The sequence below is a fragment of the Triturus cristatus genome, chromosome 2_2, assembly GCF_964204655.1.
Source record: "Triturus cristatus chromosome 2_2, aTriCri1.1, whole genome shotgun sequence".
In the NCBI taxonomy this organism is placed as follows: Eukaryota; Metazoa; Chordata; class Amphibia; order Caudata; family Salamandridae; genus Triturus; species Triturus cristatus.
In genome coordinates this window covers 672588942-672606959 of record NC_140582.1, presented here as the reverse complement: position 1 = coordinate 672606959, position 18018 = coordinate 672588942, and the positions used below count along the sequence as shown (strand labels likewise).

The window sequence follows — 18018 nt, the reverse complement described above, 5'->3', positions numbered from 1 at the left end:
AATCAAAAAAGTCGACGCGTTTCAGCCCAACTTGCTTGTGGGCCTCATCAGGACTAGGGTATATAAGGGAAAATCTTCTGGAACCACATCTATAATATAAATAGACATATACAATATGTATAAAAAACTATATCTGTATACACTCTCTATATACAAACAAATATACATATCTACAAACTCTCCGTGAAATGCAGAACCTCTCTGGAGGTGGCAGTATTATGAGTTTACCAGGTAACAAACTTGAAAGTGCAAAGAAGAGTAACTCAACCACCAAGAGAGTTCGATCACCCGTGTGGTGTAATATAATCAAAAAAGCCAAGTGAGATCAAGAAGGAAGATAAATTCAGCAAATTGCAAAAACCAATTATAAGGTACTCAGACGTTACCAATTTCGCAGTAATCTCATCATATTCCTACGTGGGAATGTCTCCAACGCGAGACTGAAATACTGAATAAAACGGAACAGAAAAAGGGGGAGAAATGAGGGACTATGGAGAAGACTCAAACTCGTGGTTACTGTGTTGAAAAGTTTTTTTTTTGCTAGAATCCAGTATGACTGGATCTTAACTCATACGCCAATTATTGCCGGTCCAAAGGGTGAAACGGGGATGTCTGAATCACCAACTCGCAAAGTAACCCGCAATGTCATCAGTCATGGTAGTGACTTCTACCGAAAAAAGAGAAAGAAACAGAAACGAGCCAAGCCGTAAACTAAGGAAACCAATGAAACTATGGACCAATCCTCATTGAATATATGAAACAAATCCCCTAAAGGGTCATACCTTAAGTGATCCGGGCTCTATCGTTAAATGGACCTCCTCTCCGCACGGTTCCCAAAGCGGAATCACGTACGCGAAGGAAACGGAAGTTTAAAATACTGGAAAGGGAAAACGGACTAGTGCGTGGCATTACGTGTCTCCCAATAGACATAAAGAACAGTGCGTACTAACTCAGCCCTAGTGTATCTAAAGCAATCAATAATTTAAAACCACTCCTATTTAACAACTTCGGAGAAATGTGTAAGGATGTGTATATAAAGTAAAAGAAAAAGAAACGAATCAGAGTGTGGATCAAATAAAGTGAACACCAATAGTGAGAAATACCGCCACTCCGTACAATATTACTGGATGACAATTACACAAGACACATCAATATATACATGTTGAGATCTTATTGGACTATGTCCTAGTACATGGCGATTATTATAACAGTAATCTCACAGGACACGTACAGAGCAGACACATGCATTGTATATTGCAGATGTCAAAAAGGTTAAAGGATCAAATACAGATGACTTAAAATAAGTTAACAGTTCAAAAGTTGTCCACTAGATGCTACAACATCGGGGGATGCTCTCAAGGGTCCTGGATCATTGACCACATTTCGTCTCTATCATTCAAGCCTAACGTTGCCGTGTGGTATTTCTCTATAAGTCTTGCTTCTGATCTGTTCAGTTTAGTTTGAATGGTATCTTTATTAGAATCTCGCACAACCAACAGTATAGACCAACGCAAGTCATTTTCTGTATGATTATGTGAGAGAAAATGTTGAACCAGAGGGGCTCCCTGTGTCTTGCATTTGATCCTCGATTTGTGTTGTAAAATCCGTTTTTTTGCAGTCTGAGTCGTTTGTCCAATGTAAATCTTTTTACATGGGCAATTAACACAATATATAATGTTACTTGTGTTACAGTTTGAAAAAACTCTCTGGTCGTGTTTAAATCCATTGATGATTATGTGTTTGGAGTCGTCGGTCATTATACACGCCACACAGTTTTGACATCTATAATGTCCTGTTACCGGTGGCAAACCTAAGAGACCCAAAAGGTCTCTCCTTGGGGGATCCGTATTTCTTGCTGCTCGTACAAGATGTTGTCTGATGTTTCTACCTTACTTGAATGCAAACAGTGGCTTTTGGATGCCTAAGGTATCAATAAGTTTCCAATTGGATAGAATTATCTTTTTAATCTTATTCGCTTTGGGCCCATACGTCAGCACACACGTAAGAGATGACTAGTCTTCACGGTGTTTAGGGGTGAGTAATTCTTCACGTGGTGTATACCAAGCTCTTTTAAGTGCTGTCTTAGTCAATTTCTTGGGGTAACCTCGCTGAATAAGTTTATTTTTTAGAATTTCAGCACAAGAGAAATAATCCTCTTTATGAAGAATTACTCCCCCCTAAACACCGTGAAGACAAGTCATCTCTTACGTGTGTGCTGACGTATGGGCCCAAAGCGAATAAGATTAAAAAGATAATTCTATCCAATTGGAAACTTATTGATACCTTAGGCATCCAAAAGCCACTGTTTGCATTCAAGAAAGGTAGGAACATCAGACAACATCTTGTACGAGCAGCAAGAAATACGGATCCCCCAAGGAGAGACCTTTTGGGTCTCTTAGGTTTGCCACCGGTAACAGGACATTATAGATGTCAAAACTGTGTGGCGTGTATAATGACCGACGACTCCAAACACATAATCATCAATGGATTTAAACACGACCAGAGAGTTTTTTCAAACTGTAACACAAGTAACATTATTAGGGGTGGGCGGAATTTGCGTAATCGCGTTACGCAAATCTCCGCGAAACGGTAAAAAATCTCCGCGAACACGCAGAAATTCCGCGAGCACGCGGAATTGCTTGTTCGCGATGCTTTTTTCCTGTTCACAGTTGCTGTTTGCGTGCTCGGGGTGAAATATCTCGCGAACACGCATTTTGAGAACGCGAACAAGAAAAAATTTCGCGAAGTCGCGGAAAGCAGCGTTCTCCGCGGAACGCGAAATTACCGAAATTCCGCAAATTCCGCGAGCGGAACGGAATTTACCGCCCAGGCCTAAACATTATATATTGTGTTAATTGCCCATGTAAAAAGATTTACATTGGACAAACGACTCAGACTGCAAAAAAACGGATTTTACAACACAAATCGAGGATCAAATGCAAGACACAGGGAGCCCCTCTAGTTCAACATTTTCTCTCACATAATCACACAGAAAATGACTTGCGTTGGTCTATACTGTTGGTTGTGCGAGATTCTAATAAAGATACCATTCAAACTAAACTGAACAGATCAGAAGCAAGACTTATAGAGAAATACCACACGGCAACGTTAGGCTTGAATGATAGAGACGAAATGTGGTCACTGATCCAGGACCCTTGAGAGCATCCCCCGATGTTGTAGCATCTAGTGGACAACTTTTGAACTGTTAACTTATTTTAAGTCATCTGTATTTGATCCTTTAACCTTTTTGACATCTGCAATATACAATACAGGTGTCTGCTCTGTACGTGTCTTGTGAGATTACTGTTATAATAATCGCCATGTACTAGGACATAGTCCAATAAGATCTCAACATGTATATATTGATGTGTCTTGTGTAATTGTCATCCAGTAATATTGTACGGAGTGGCGGTATTTCTCACTATTGGTGTTCACTTTATTTGATCCACACTCTGATTCGTTTCTTTTTCTTTTACTTTATATACACATCCTTACACATTTCTCCGAAGTTGTTAAATAGGAGTGGTTTTAAATTATTGATTGCTTTAGATGCACTAGAGCTGAGTTAGTACGCACTGTTCTTTATGTCTATTGGGAGACACGTAATGCCACGCACTAGTCCGTTTTCCCTTTCCAGTATTTTAAACTTCCGTTTCCTTCGCGTACGTGATTCCGCTTTGGGAACCGTGCGGAGAGGAGGTCCATTTAACGATAGAGCCCGGATCATTTAAGGTATGACCCTTTAGGGGATTTGTTTCATATATTCAACGAGGATTGGTCCATAGCTTCATTGGTTTCCTTAGTTTACGGCTTGGCTCTTTTCTGTTTCTTTCTCTTTTTTCGGTAGAAGTCACTACCATGTCTGATGACATTGCGGGTTACTTTGCGGGTTGGTGATTCAGACATCCCCGTTTCACCCTTTGGACCGGCAATAATTGGCGTATGAGGTAAGATCCAGTCATACTGGATTCTAGCAAAAAAAAAACTTTTCAACACAGTAACCACGAGTTTGAGTCTTCTCCATAGTCCCTCATTTCTCCCCCTTTTTTTGTTCCGTTTTATTCAGTATTTCAGTCTCACGTTGGAGACATTCCCACGTAGGAATATGATGAGATTACTGCGAAATTGGTAACGTCTGAGTACCTTATAATTGTTTTTTGCAATTTGCTGAATTTATCTTCCTTCTTGATCTCACTTGGCGTTTTTGATTATATTACACCACACGGGTGATCGAACTCTCTTGGTGGTTGAGTTACTCTTCTTTGCACTTTCAAGTTTGTTACCTGGTAAACTCATAATACTGCCACCTCCAGAGAGGTTCTGCATTTCACGGAGAGTTTGTAGATATGTATATTTGTTTGTATATAGAGAGTGTATACAGATATAGTTTTTTATACATATTGTATATGTCTATTTATATTATAGATGTGGTTCCAGAAGATTTTCCCTTATATACCCTAGTCCTGATGAGGCCCACAAGCAAGTTAGGCTGAAACACGTCGACTTTTTTGATTACAAAGAGCCCCGGAGAAATCTGAACTATTGTCAAAATGAGATATATGTAGCACTAAGAAATCAGTTCTAGAGGTGTAAGCTTCAATACCTCTTAATACTACATAATGGGGCGACTTTGACCAATGGAATGTTCACGATAGTAGTGCCTACATCCATTATTTACTTTAGGGCAATAAGGATTAGATTTAATTGTCTTTGAAGTTTGTTTATGTTTGTCTTCCTTTTGTTGAATAATGTATCCATGTTCATTTATTGAATTATGTGCTTGTGAATCTTTATTTAAGTATTGATAAAGGAGATTTATCAAATGACACTGTGTTCAGACATTGATATCAATATCAGATGATTTATTCATATACATAATTAACTTTCCGTGAAGGATAATTTGTGGTTTCCTTCATTTTATGAGAAAAATATTATTTGATTTGTTCCTTCGCATCACCTGTTGTTTGGTTACAGATAACCCTCATAGGCGCTTATTGCTTCTAAGCACTTTTTTTACTTTTAATCTTTAAAATTTCACATCTCGACTTCTAATTATTGAATGTTGGTTGTTTTTGGTCTTGTTTTATTCATAAAATCATAATATATTTTTCTAAACTTGTGTGGAGTTTTTTGTGATGTTTTCACTGTGTTATTGTTTAAAGTGTTGCTCAAATACTTTACCCATTGCTTTTTAAGTTAAGCCTGACTGCTGTGTGCCAAGCTACCAGAGGGTAAGCACATGTTAATTTAAGGTGTGTATCTGATTTACCCTGACTAGTACTGTGGTTCCTGATTGGACAGGGTGCATGCCCCTGTCAACCTGAAACCCAATTTCTAACAATTTTTCATTCAATTTTTGGAGTCTACTTTTTCACTAATTGTCATGTTTAATTTTTCTACTAATTCAAAATACATAGTTTATACCATGTTTTTCTTCATCTCCAATGCGTTTACTTTAGCATATTCCAACCAAGCTGTTTCTAAACATTGCTAAATTCCTGCTGATGTATTCTTTCATGGCTGTATTGTAACGTATGAACTTCCCTATACCTTGCCAGGTATTGATAATGAATGGAGGAAAACTCAGTGTGTGCCTCGTGAGGTGTGTATAGATGTTGGAAAAGAGTATGGGGCTCCAACAAACACCTTCTTTAAACCCCCGTGTGTATCCATCTACAGATGTGGGGGCTGCTGCAATAGTGAAGGACTGCAGTGCATGAATATCAGCTCAACCTACATCAGCAAAACGGTGAGTATTCCATACATACCTTTACTTTTACATTTTGAAAATGTTTTTTCTGCACCCAAAAATGTGTGTTTTTTTTATTGTTTGCTTTAGGTAACAGAAATATGGTCCATAAGGCATGTTTATTGACTACGCTCCTAAGTGAAATTTGTTATCTTCTCTTATAGACTGGCTTCATGTAATATGGAAAAAGCTCATATCCTGTAAAGGCAATTTTTTACTTGGGTCAGATAATTCATGCTTTGTACATATAAATGGATTTTAAATCAGCAACCCAAAACAACCTTTCTCCAAACAGGTGTACATTAGTTCGAGCAAACTGAGAGAAAAATAAGGCTTCTTTTTTTAAAGACAGCAATCTGGATTTATAATAAATGTTCCTTAATATCCAATTTATGTCAGAGCTTTTCAAGAGTATTCACTCTCTCAACCTGAATATCACCCTTACTGTGACAGAACGATACATGACAGAACATTATACCTTTGGAATTCCAATGGCATTTTAAAATAAGGATCCCACACACCTCAGGCCTTTACATATAAAGGCTACTGATTTCAAACCAAAATTCAGATCGATCATTGAGAACTTGAACCGTTCCTTCTGCGCCCCTCATTTGTAAATTCAGAAATACCTACTTCTTTCAGGTAATATTCACAACTTGGAAAATTTGAGTAGCAACATTTGCAAATTTTGGGGGAGAAGACAAAGCACTTAATTTTTGTGGGCAGGTTACTCTGCCACAAATGTAACAGATATCCGTCTGCCTTATTACAAGTACTGTATGTTATCAGTGGCGTAATGAAACTTGAGGGGACCCCTCTGCAAAATACGTGGAGGGCCGCCCTGCAGACTCATTCAGGAGCTCTCTTGCTGAAGTTCTGTGCTGAGGGGGCCCCCAGGAGCTTGGGGGCCCCCGCACCGCAGGGGCAGCGGGGGCCTCTGTTACACCCCTGTAGGTTATAAATATTGCACTGAAGTGATAATGCAAACAGACTATCCATTGCGTTAATGAAGGAGTAACCCATCTGTCAAACTCTTAATGATGCCAACAGTTTGTCACATCCTTGGTTAAAAGCACATGACAAAACTGTCTCCCAATATTTTATACCCTCAAAAAAGATAAACACTCACACAGATCTAACCATGCTTATATTTTCTGACATTAAATGCCGGGACTTTTAAAGTTGTTTGTAAAAATTTGAATATTAAACTATTCCATAAATAAATTCAAATAACTATTCTATATGTACATTTTTTCAAGTACAGATAATTATAATTTAGTTGTGTTTAATCCTAACAGTTGAGAATTTGTCCTTTCTACAGGGTCAACCTGAATTGTTTGCCTTTTTTGCTGAACCCGATTTTTTGCTTCGTATAAAACTCTGTACTTTACTCCTGCTAACCAATGTTAAAGTGCTTCGGCTCCAGCTTTCAATGTGATGAAATTGAAATACCCCTGATTGCCAAATATAACTTACCTATAACTCCCTAGTATATGGTACCCAGAGGGTACACAGGGCCTGGAAGTTACATTTTATCAGTGGGCTGCAGCATTAATTGTGCCACCCATTGCAGCTACAATGCAAACCTGACTGGTAGCCTGCCACCAGTAGCCTGGCTGTGCAGGTTTAAACTGCAAATACAACCTCTCAAAATAACCCCTTTTGACAGGTCTAAACCCTTCTTTTAATTATTAATAAGTCACTAAGGGCCTCATTGCGATGTCGGGCGGACTCATGTCTGCCTGACACTGTTGCGGAATTGGGATCGACCGACCTCCAGTCGGCGGTCCTGACCTCAGTATTAGTATTAGGATGAAACCCATTTCTCTATTGGAGCTTGTGCTGCGGTCGGAAACCGGCTACAGCACAAGCTCCCATAGAGAAATGGGAGTTTTTGTTTATCCCTGCACCACGTGGCAGGCACCACACAGTGCCTGACACTTGGTGCAGGAATTGACACCATATGTGGACCCCAAACTCCCAACCGGAGTTCACTGTTGCAAGGGTGCCTTGCTACGGGCCCCCAAAGTCATTTTACAAAAGGCTTTTCATGTTGGAAAGCCCAACATCGAAAGCATGTGGGAAACCGAAATCATAATGCCAACGTCGGAAATGCTGTTTTGAAGGGATTAAATGCCGGTTCCAACTGGTCGACGGGCTCCTTGAGCCGTCGGAAGCCAGCCGGAAAGACCAGCTGGTGTCACTTCCAAACGCGGTCATTGTAATATGGCGGACAAAAATGAAACTGAAGATGTTGGTCGGAAAGCCTCTGCATCAAAATAAGGGCCTTACTTGGCGCTACTGTCCATTAAGGCAGGGTCTACAGTATTTAAAAGCAGGACATATTAATGTTTATTGTTAAGCATGTTTTTTTCAATGAAAATCCCTTCAAAGCCATTTTCGCTGTAGCAGGTTTGGATCTTCAATAGGAAAACACTGGGTTGTAATATTAAATACTAATCCTGTATTTCAGGATAGGACTAGCTAGAAAAATAATTAAACAACTGGTTTGAGTAGTTGGTAAAGATCAATTCAGTGGGGAAGTCGGAATTGTTCTAAATGTTACTGAAAGGTAACTTTTAAACAGTTACCTTTGCCCTGCCTGATCCTCTTAGATGCTAAATCTGCATTTTGCTCCAACACTTTGGCCAGCCAGTAATTAACATTTAAATAGGCATGAATGAGGTGTGAACTATGTCCCAGAGGCAAACCCTGAATGGGCACAGATGGGCAGTGGTGACTTATCTGAACCTGATGGAAAATGCAAGAAAGGCTGTGATGATCTTTTATATGTTAAAGTGTCTAGTCTTGCTTAAATGTCACATCCTGCTTGACAGGTCTGCTTAGTTTACATTTAACAATTGGGGAGAACTTCAAAGGAGGGAATCAAAATGCTATAAGACGTTGGGCCTGATTTAGAGTTTGGCAGTCCATTGACCACCAAACCCAGGGTGGTGCAGTCTGACCATCGCATTATGACTAAGGCTTCCAGTTTTCCATTTTAACCGATTTTTACAGATAAATACAGTCAGAAAACAATTTATTTCCTGTCTGTATTTATTTTTAAAGGAGGAAAAATATAGAAAATTGTGCTTCTTGTGAGTGACTCTCTAGCTGTCCTTCATGAATTCCAGACCAACTGCCAAGCACATAGACACCATGGGGATTTAAAAACAGGATGAAATTCCCTTAATTACAAGCATATGTTAACCTACATTTATATATAAGGCGATTATTTACTTCACGGTGTGGTGTTTTTTTATATTTAGCTGCTTAGTTTGCAAAATCGTGACAGGCATCAAAGTATGAGTTCATGTTTATCAGTTAAATAAATGTGGAAATATACCATTGTATGACCACATTTATTGTCAAAACATAAGACAAATATGGATAAATACCAATAAAATGGCCCAAAAATAAATATGGATAAATACAGATGGAAATGTAAAAAAATAAATGCCATAAACCGGGAGCCCTAAATATGACTATGGTGGTCAGACTGCCGTGGGACTGCCGCAACCGCCAGGGATCCGCATTCCCTCGTCGGTGATGCGGCAGTCTGGCTCAGCGATTTGCTGACTAAGCATATTTTGAGTTTCCTCACAACCACAGCTTTCATGGTGGTAAACCCGCAATGAAAACTGTGCCGGTAAGGAAACGAAGGGGGCCCTACAGGGGTCCCTGTTGTCTCATGGCCATGGGGATGCATGCACACAGGGGGCACATGGTGTGCCCCCTGTGTGCATGCACCCCCGGTTCCTACATGTCATGGACTTCACAGTCCATGCCATGCTGGAATGGGCTTTGGCGCTCCCTTGATGCTGCAGTGCTGAGGCTCACTTAAGAGCTTTTTTACTGCTCCGCAGCGGAACCGCCAAAGGATCGCCTGCTAGACCACAAGAAAACTTGTTAGATGTTGGGTTGTCGAGTTTGGTGATGAGGTATGCCGCCCGCTCCCACACCACCAAACTCGTAATCAGGCCCTTTGTGTGTATCCACTGTCTGGTTGCTGAAAGCGCAGCTTTGTTATACCGGACTTCTGTCTCTGATGTTGTTGTGAGTATAGGGACTGCATCAAACTGGATTTTGGTGTTAGTTGTGGGAGAACATTGGAATTAGTATAGTATACTTTTCACAAACACAGCCAGCCCTCAGAGCCCAAGTTTAATGTGCTTGAAGACTTTGGCCAACATGAAAACACCAAAAGTGGGAGCGGTTAGCCCTGAAGATCTTTACCCCACAGGTTAAGGTGTCTGAAGGGGTCCTTCCAACTCACTTCCTTTGGCCAGACATAAATGTGGCACCTCCAGGCACTCACTTCAGAACACCCCTGTTTCTGAGGGAAGATCAGAAGAGGACTGAACATACTGTCTGCAACCCGAGAAGAGCCCTGGAAGATTGGACTTGTTCTTGTTCTCTCTCTTGCACCAAGGACAAAGAAGTGGACTGCAAGGGTCATAAGGCTGACCTCATGTTGAAGCCACAGGGATACAAGAAGCTACAAGAGGTCTTTTCCTGCAGCTGAACAGTAGCAACTGGCCCTGGACTGGACTCTTCTGTTTGCCTCTGCCAGCCACCCTAAACGTCTCTAAGTTCCTCCCCTGAGGTCCTGAGGGAGCTTTAGAAGTATACTCCTGTGGTGGATTGGGATTTAAAGAACTAAAGTCAGAACGTAAAATATTTTACCAGGACGAACCTGGTTAGTGTATTCAACTGCCATTCCAATGTGGTCAGCGTCAAATTGCACCTAGGACCTGTTCTACAGTGACCATTGGCTAGCTTTGGCACTTTGCCTTCTTGGTGCCATTTGTACTTAAAACTTTAAAAATTCATATCTCTTGTTCCTCTTATTGGATTTTTATCTTGTTTATTAAATTTCACTACATTTGCCAAATTTGTTTTGTGATTGTTATTGTTTTGACTTTGTACTGTTTTTGTGTTGCATAAATATTTTGCATATTGTCTCTAAATTAAGCCTGTCTGCTCTCTCCCACAGCTACCAAGGAGTTGAGCTCCAGTTTAATTAGTAACTTTATTGAGTCATCCTGACAAGGATTGCTATTATTACTTGAGATGAGTACTTACCCCCCTCAATTAATATCCCAATTCTTTAGACTAGTTCATGTTTTATGTTATCCTATTTTATTTGATGTTTTTATAAGGCACCGCAAACCTGATCATCTGAGAGTTTTGGGTACATATAAATTAGTGGGCTTATGGATCATAGTTTTAGATCAATTGATGACAAATGACAAACAATAGTGTATGATCAGGTGATGAATGTCCACATCCCTGTCAGATGGGACAAAGGTGGCAAAGCCTTAATAAAGACTAAACCGAGGGAAGATTTTACCCTGGAAAGCTGGGCAATAGCCTGTTTTGGGCAACTTACTGGCTATTTATGGGCACAATGGAAGACATATAGGGTTTACATCTTAAAATGAGCTAAGCATGCACTTACCTGTCATTACATATGCTTTACGTAATGCATAAGAAGCATATCTTTTCACTAACACCGCAAATTGAAAAGCCAGCCTCTGTACATTTTTCATTTTAATATTTCTTGATGACAAATCTGGGAGCAAATAAGTGTTGCTTGAGGCTGTTTTTAGTCTTCTTATCTAGCGCTATAGCACACATTATAAGTCTCATTAACGGCTGTGTGCAAACTAGCTGCTACAAAGTGTGCTGAAGTGTTTTATTTGGCTATTTCACACTCCAGTATGCTGTAGTGATGATCTGCACAGGCCAAGTTCCTCATTTTACATCCCCCCTTTGCTACTAGGTCTATATTTATCCATTTTATGTATTTATTTGAGCACTGTAGTATTTCTACATGTAACACTGTATATAGCAATGAAAATAGTGTAGGCTTTGCATCTACAGAATGTTCTTGGCATACTGGTTGGTGTGTGGTTATGGTCACTAGACAATGCATACGTATGAGGAATTTAATATGACCAACTGGAGAAATAAATGGTGAGAAAGATGTTACCCATTATGGCATTCAAGTAAGGATATTTAATTCTTCGTTTGAATGAGTTCTCATTCCTGTGGTGGGAGGAGGTGAGGTGGTCTGATGACAGTATACGATAACAATATCAAATTACATGAAAATTGTCTCAACAATATTGTCTACAAAAATATCAGGTTTACATAATTTGAATTTAAATGACCAAAATATTGTGTCAAAACAATAGTGGAATGGAATATCGTCCAAAATAAAGTAAGTACATTGACATTTTAATATAAACCTTGATAAATAATGTATTTAAAATATTAACTTACACATTAATAACATAATTAAAAATAGATAGTTTTAATAAGTAATGTAAAAATACATATGAATATATATCTGTAGGTGTGTATACGCATTGAAGAGTTTTCGATTCTTCAGTCGTGTTGTGCGTGCTCTCTTTTTGTGATCAAGTTGGGAGATATATATATATTGTAAGGCTTCAATTTTTGCTTGTTGGTGAACAGATTCTCTAGTACAGTTACGCGTCATCTGCAACAATTCCCCATAGGGAATGTTGTTCACTAGACTTTTAGGATGGTAGCTCCCTGCGTACAGGATTGAATTTCCTGACGTCGGTTTCCTATATAGCCTGGTCAGCAACTTGTCATCTTCTACATATACTTTGAGATCTAAGTAACATACTTTGGTGTCACTAATGCTCGCTGTACAAAACAAGTTTAACTCATTGTTATTTAATGATGTAATGTATTCTTCACCCGAAGAACGACTGCCTCGCCACACGATAAACTGGTCATCCATATAACTAGCCCATAGAGCTATCTAGTCAACCCATTTAACGTGCCTGCTTGCCCAGGCTGCATGCTTCTCCCACCAGCCCACGAACAAGTTTGTGTAGCTGGGGGCGAAGGATGTGCTCATCGCAGTCCCCCGCTGTTGCCTGTACAGTTGTCCTGAAAATATAAAGATGTTATTTTCCAGGCAAAACTTGACCATTTCCAAAAGCATTTGGTTATGTGTCAATGTCCTTTTGTCCAAAAACCATTTAACTGCATTGAGACCCTGTTCGGTTAATATAGGGGTAGAGACTCGTGATGTCCAAAGTTATTAACATCATATCCTCCTCCCATGCTATCACCTCAATCAGTTTCAAAAAGTCCTGCATATCCCTCACATAGGAGGCTAAATCTCTAACAAGCGGTGATACAAATGAGTCAATGTATATCAAAGTATTCTCTTGTAGACTTTTTATGGATGCCACAATCGGTCTTCCTGGGGGGGTTGGTCAGGTCTTTATGGACTTTAGGGAGGTGTTATAATTGAACACTTTCAAAGATGGCCGCCATGATTCTGGTGATAAGAATGACTTCAGTGAGGCATCTTTGCTGTTTATCATTAACACGTGACACATTGGGTTGCATTTTAAGATTGCGTGAAAATGTGGTAACCAACATCGAAAAAGGCTTATCGCCGAAACACGTCTGTTGGTGCGGGAGGCTCGCACATTAGAAGAAGTATTTGTACTTTCAAAACCGTGAGTGCGTCCATTTTTTGCCTTTTTTACTTTTTTCGCCAGGGTGGATACATAGTTCTCGGCTCACCACCGCTTGGCTGGCACTCGGGACATGTGGAGCGGCGGCAGTAACTGGAGTTTTTGAAAAAAAAAAATATATATATATATATATATATATAGATAGAGAATGATACGGGTTACTTAATGCAGCTTTGAAGAGACAGACTGTGTTTACAAGGGCATTTGACAAAGGCATACTCGCCAAAACGCGTCATGCCATTACCAAAATAAACATCTTTTCCTGACTTCCCCGCTATGTCCCTCCGATTTATTCTTCGTGAAGAGATCGTTTCCTGCATATATTTATATCTATATATGTATATCTTAAGACATGGCTACATCCCAAACTGCTAAACAGAATTACACCGAATTTGGCAAAAATGTAGCTCTTGGTCCAGAAATCACTATTTTTGTTAAATGGTGTAAATATGGTCAGTAGTTGCAGTGAAATTTAAAGAAATTCCCAGTTGTATATCTAGTGATGCGAAGGATCCGCGACCCCTCCCAATCTCGTGCCTGAGATCTGATTGGCTGCCAACACTTCAAACCAGGAAGTGTTGACAGCCATCTTCTGACTCGGTTGAACCAAGGGGCATATGTATGAAGCCCATTTCCCGTTCGCAAACGGGCCGATTCTCAGAATCAGCCCTTTTGTGAACGGGAAAAAGTCTTTTGAGATGTATCATCCCAAAAGTCCATCACAAAATAGGGAATCGCAAAATTTGTGATTCCCTATTTTGCGAATGCATTTAAGGAATCGCAAATTGTGATTCTTTAAATGCGATGTAGAAAGCACCCAAGTTGTGCGATTTCTCCTTAAGAAATTGCAAATTACCACCAACTTCAAATTGGTGGTAATTTGCGATTTCTTTGAAAAATTGACTTTTTGGCATTTGTCAAAGTGCCAGTGGCGCACATACATGCCCTTAAGGCATGTATGTGCACCACATGTGCACACTTGCTCATTTCAGGGGTGCAACAGGGTGTCCTTATGAAACCCTTGAAATTGCATTCGCAATTTGCGAGTACCTAATAGGTACTCGCAAATTGCGAATGTCTTCCCATTCATCCCATTCATTCCTATGGGCCTATGGGCCTTAATTGCGATTCCCAATTTGTGAGTCGCAATTAAGGAATGCCAAGGAATCGCAAATTATTTGCAATTTTTTTATTACATCCCGTTTTTCTCTAAATATCGCTATTTGAGAATCGCAATAACAGTATTTGATACATATGCCCCCATGTCACATGAAAAAAAAGAATTTAAGAAAAGGGGCCGGGTAGAAACACCCCAAGGCCTGTTCAGGGTGTCCCACAGGGACCCCCAAGGCCCAAAAAAGGATTTTTGAAAACTTCTGTGAGAGTCGCGGTCGATCCGCAAATCAGGCTGAAATTGTTTTATAAAATGAAGCGCGGACTCCCCCGCTGCATTTAATTAGGCCCCTGGGTAGGCCAGGCCCCAGGGCAAATATTTAAATATTGATAGGGGCCCACAGGGGCACCCCGCTGCCCCTCGGACCACCAACTCCCCAGGGCAATTATATATATATATTTTAAAGTGCAGGAGGAACCCTGCAGCGGGCCCCGCAACCCCGGGACTGTCAACTCCCTGGGGCTAACATAAATATTAAAGCATGGGGGGCTCTGGCCCCCCATGCAGCCACCTCACCGGGGCTTACTTATTAGGAAGGGAGGCCTTACATGGCCCTGGGGACTGCCACCCCCCAGGGCCAACTCCAGCAATGTCCTACTGTGGCTTTGCAGTTTGCTATGGCATGGCAGGAGCACCGCTCCCACCATGCCATAGCAAACTCATTCTCTCGCTTGCTGAAAGCAGAGCAGCGTCTGTTTCCCTGCTCGCTGTGACACGAGCAGGGAAACAGACACTTTGCTTTGGGATCCAGCATGTCAGCAGCTCCCTGGATCCCAAAGCAATGCCGGATCCCGCAGGAGGCTGGGAGCTGGCAAGGACCATGGAATGAAAGTGGCCAGGCCCTGGTGGATGGGGTCCCCGGGGCCAAAGATGGCCTGGGGAGGGTGGTCGCGTGGCGCCCGTCACATGTTTGTTTTTTTAATGGAAAAATATATAAAAAGGGACAGGCCTCGGGAAAAGGGGTCCCCCGGACTGAAAATGGCCCAGGGAAGGGGGGCCAGGAGGCCTTCCTTCATAAAAAAATTCAAAATAAAAAAAAATTGGCAACTTGCTGAAGGCATTTTGGCGCACTGGTGTTTTGGGGGATGATGTCCCATTTACTGGTGAGGGTCCTCAGGGGCCAACCAAGCCCTCTGTTGCATCCAGTAAACTCCACACAGTGGGATTGCTGGGAGGTGGTCAGAGGCTACTACTCTGCAAACATGCCTCACAGTGCACTGCTGGTGGGGCAGTGAGGTCCCCTTGCCGCCTGAGGGCCTCAGGACCAAAGTGGTCTTCTTCCCCCAACCAGGAGTGCACCTGGAGATGCTTTTGTAGAGTGGTGGAGAAAGGGGCCGTGACCTTCGAACACCTCTCAGCAATCCAGCTGTGTGGGTCTCACTGGAGGTAACAGGAGGGCTAGTTGACCCCTAAGGACCCTCAAGAGCCAAGGGGACTACAACCACCAACTAGTAGAGCGCAAGGAGGAGCTTTTGCAGAGTGGTGGAGAAAGGGGGGGTGCACATTGAAACCTCTCAACAAACTCACTGTGTGAGACTTGCTGAAGGTAACAGGAGGGGTATTTGGCTGCCAAGGACCCTCAATAGCAAAGGGGACCTCAACCCCCATACTAGTAGTGTGCCAGGAGGCGCGTTTGCACAGTGGTGGCGAAAGGGGGCGAGGCCTTCTGCCAGGTCTCAGCAAATCCACTGTGTGGGACTTACTGGAGGCAACAGGAGACATAGTTGGCCATGGATATTTCGCAGCAGTTTCGTGGTGTTCACAATTAAATTGCGATGATTCTGCGGTATATCACGAATGTGCACGCCAATGAGAATATTGTAAGTGGTTCGGCTCAACCCGAACAGAAAGTTGTGACTGACATTTTATTGATCAGTAATGGTTCCCGGGGCTAAATATTTCTGTGAAAGGTAACATAAGGGGTCAGGGTGGAAGTACTCTGACCCCAAGTTTGAGAAATGGGGGTGTTAGTGACAAAATCTATATGTCCAAAATGGATTTTTTTAATCATGCATGATATTCGTGGTGACGCAGCGACTGGCAGTGTCCCCCAATATACCCTTGCGGGGACATTGCGAATATTGGTGGAAATATAAAAAATAAAGATATGATTGTACACACTCACTGGTCACTGTCACAGACTCATGTACACACTCACAAATCACTCAGACACTTATACACCAATTCACATACCCACTCACCTACTTATACATCCAATCACATACCCACTCACATTCTCATGCACCCAGTCACACATCTATTCAGGTACTCATGCACCCACTTACAGATGCACTTGGAGAGTGATGCAGCCATGTACAGACCCACTCAGAGACTCATGCACCTACTTAGAGACCCACTTATACTCTCATGCACAAAGTCTTGTACCCACCTGTGCACTCGTGCACCCACTCATAGACCCACTCAGATACCCATGCACCACCTTACAGACTCACTTGGAGAGTGTGGCACCTATGTAGAGACCCACTCAGAGACTCATGTATCCACTTACAGACCAATCACATACTCATGCATGTATTCCAAGTGCCACTGAGACACTCACACACCCACTGAGATACTCATACACCCACTCACAGATCTACTCAGACATTCATACACCCACTCACACATGCATACAGTCACTCACAAACTCAATCACAGACCCTCTCAGAGAGTTATGCACTCACTCACCCACTCAAAGACTCATGCATCCACTCACAGACCCATCCAGAAACTCACCCTCCCAGTCACAGACCCACTCAGACACTCATGCATGCACGCATTCACTCATCCAATCAGAGATTTATGCTCACACTCACAGACCCATTTAGACACTCCTACACCCACTCACAGATCCACTTAGATACTCTTACACCCACTCGCAGACCCACTCAGCCATTCAAACACCCATACATTCACTCACACAACCACTCACAGGACCACTCAGACTTATGATCCCAGTCACTCATACACTCAGAGACTCATGCATCCATTCAGAGACCCACGCAACCACTCACAGAACCACTCAGACACTTATGCTCCCAGTCAAGGACCCACTGAGAGACTCATACACTCACTCACAGACCCACTCAGATACCCTCTTTGACACTCATGTGTCCACTTACAGATCCAGTCAGACAGTCATATATTTACTTGCAAATGCACAAAGGCACTCATGCACCTACTCACAGATCGACTGACAGACTAATGTAACCAATCACATACCCATTGAAACACTGATGCACCCACTCATAGATGCACTGAGACAATCACACGGTTCATTATAGAACCATTGATAGGCATGCACCATCTCACAGATCCACTCAGATACATATACAGTAAATGGTAGACTTACTGCTTCAGTGATTAATGCAGTCACAGATTCCAGTGAAAGAGTTATACACTGTGTTATAGAGATTTTAAGGGAGTTATACATGCTAGTATAGAGTCATTTAGATAGTAATGTGTTTAATGTGTTGGTTATAATCCATTTTGCAGTTATACATTATGAATGGGGTGGTGACTGAAATTCATTCAAAAAACCAAAGGTTACAGGGACGTTAGAGTTA

At 41.6% G+C, this 18018-nt stretch overlaps 1 protein-coding gene across 2 annotated transcripts in view; it reads left to right on the top strand.

Moving 5' to 3' along the window:
• The window catches only part of VEGFC (vascular endothelial growth factor C), a 418203-nt gene that overhangs the window by 298614 nt on the left and 101571 nt on the right, over nucleotides 1-18018 (top strand). For both annotated transcript variants that reach the window (XM_085641867.1, XM_085641868.1), the window contains exon 3: nucleotides 5559-5749. In XM_085641867.1, the coding sequence (XP_085497993.1) occupies nucleotides 5559-5749 (191 nt within the window). The remainder of the gene's footprint in view (nucleotides 1-5558; nucleotides 5750-18018) is intronic.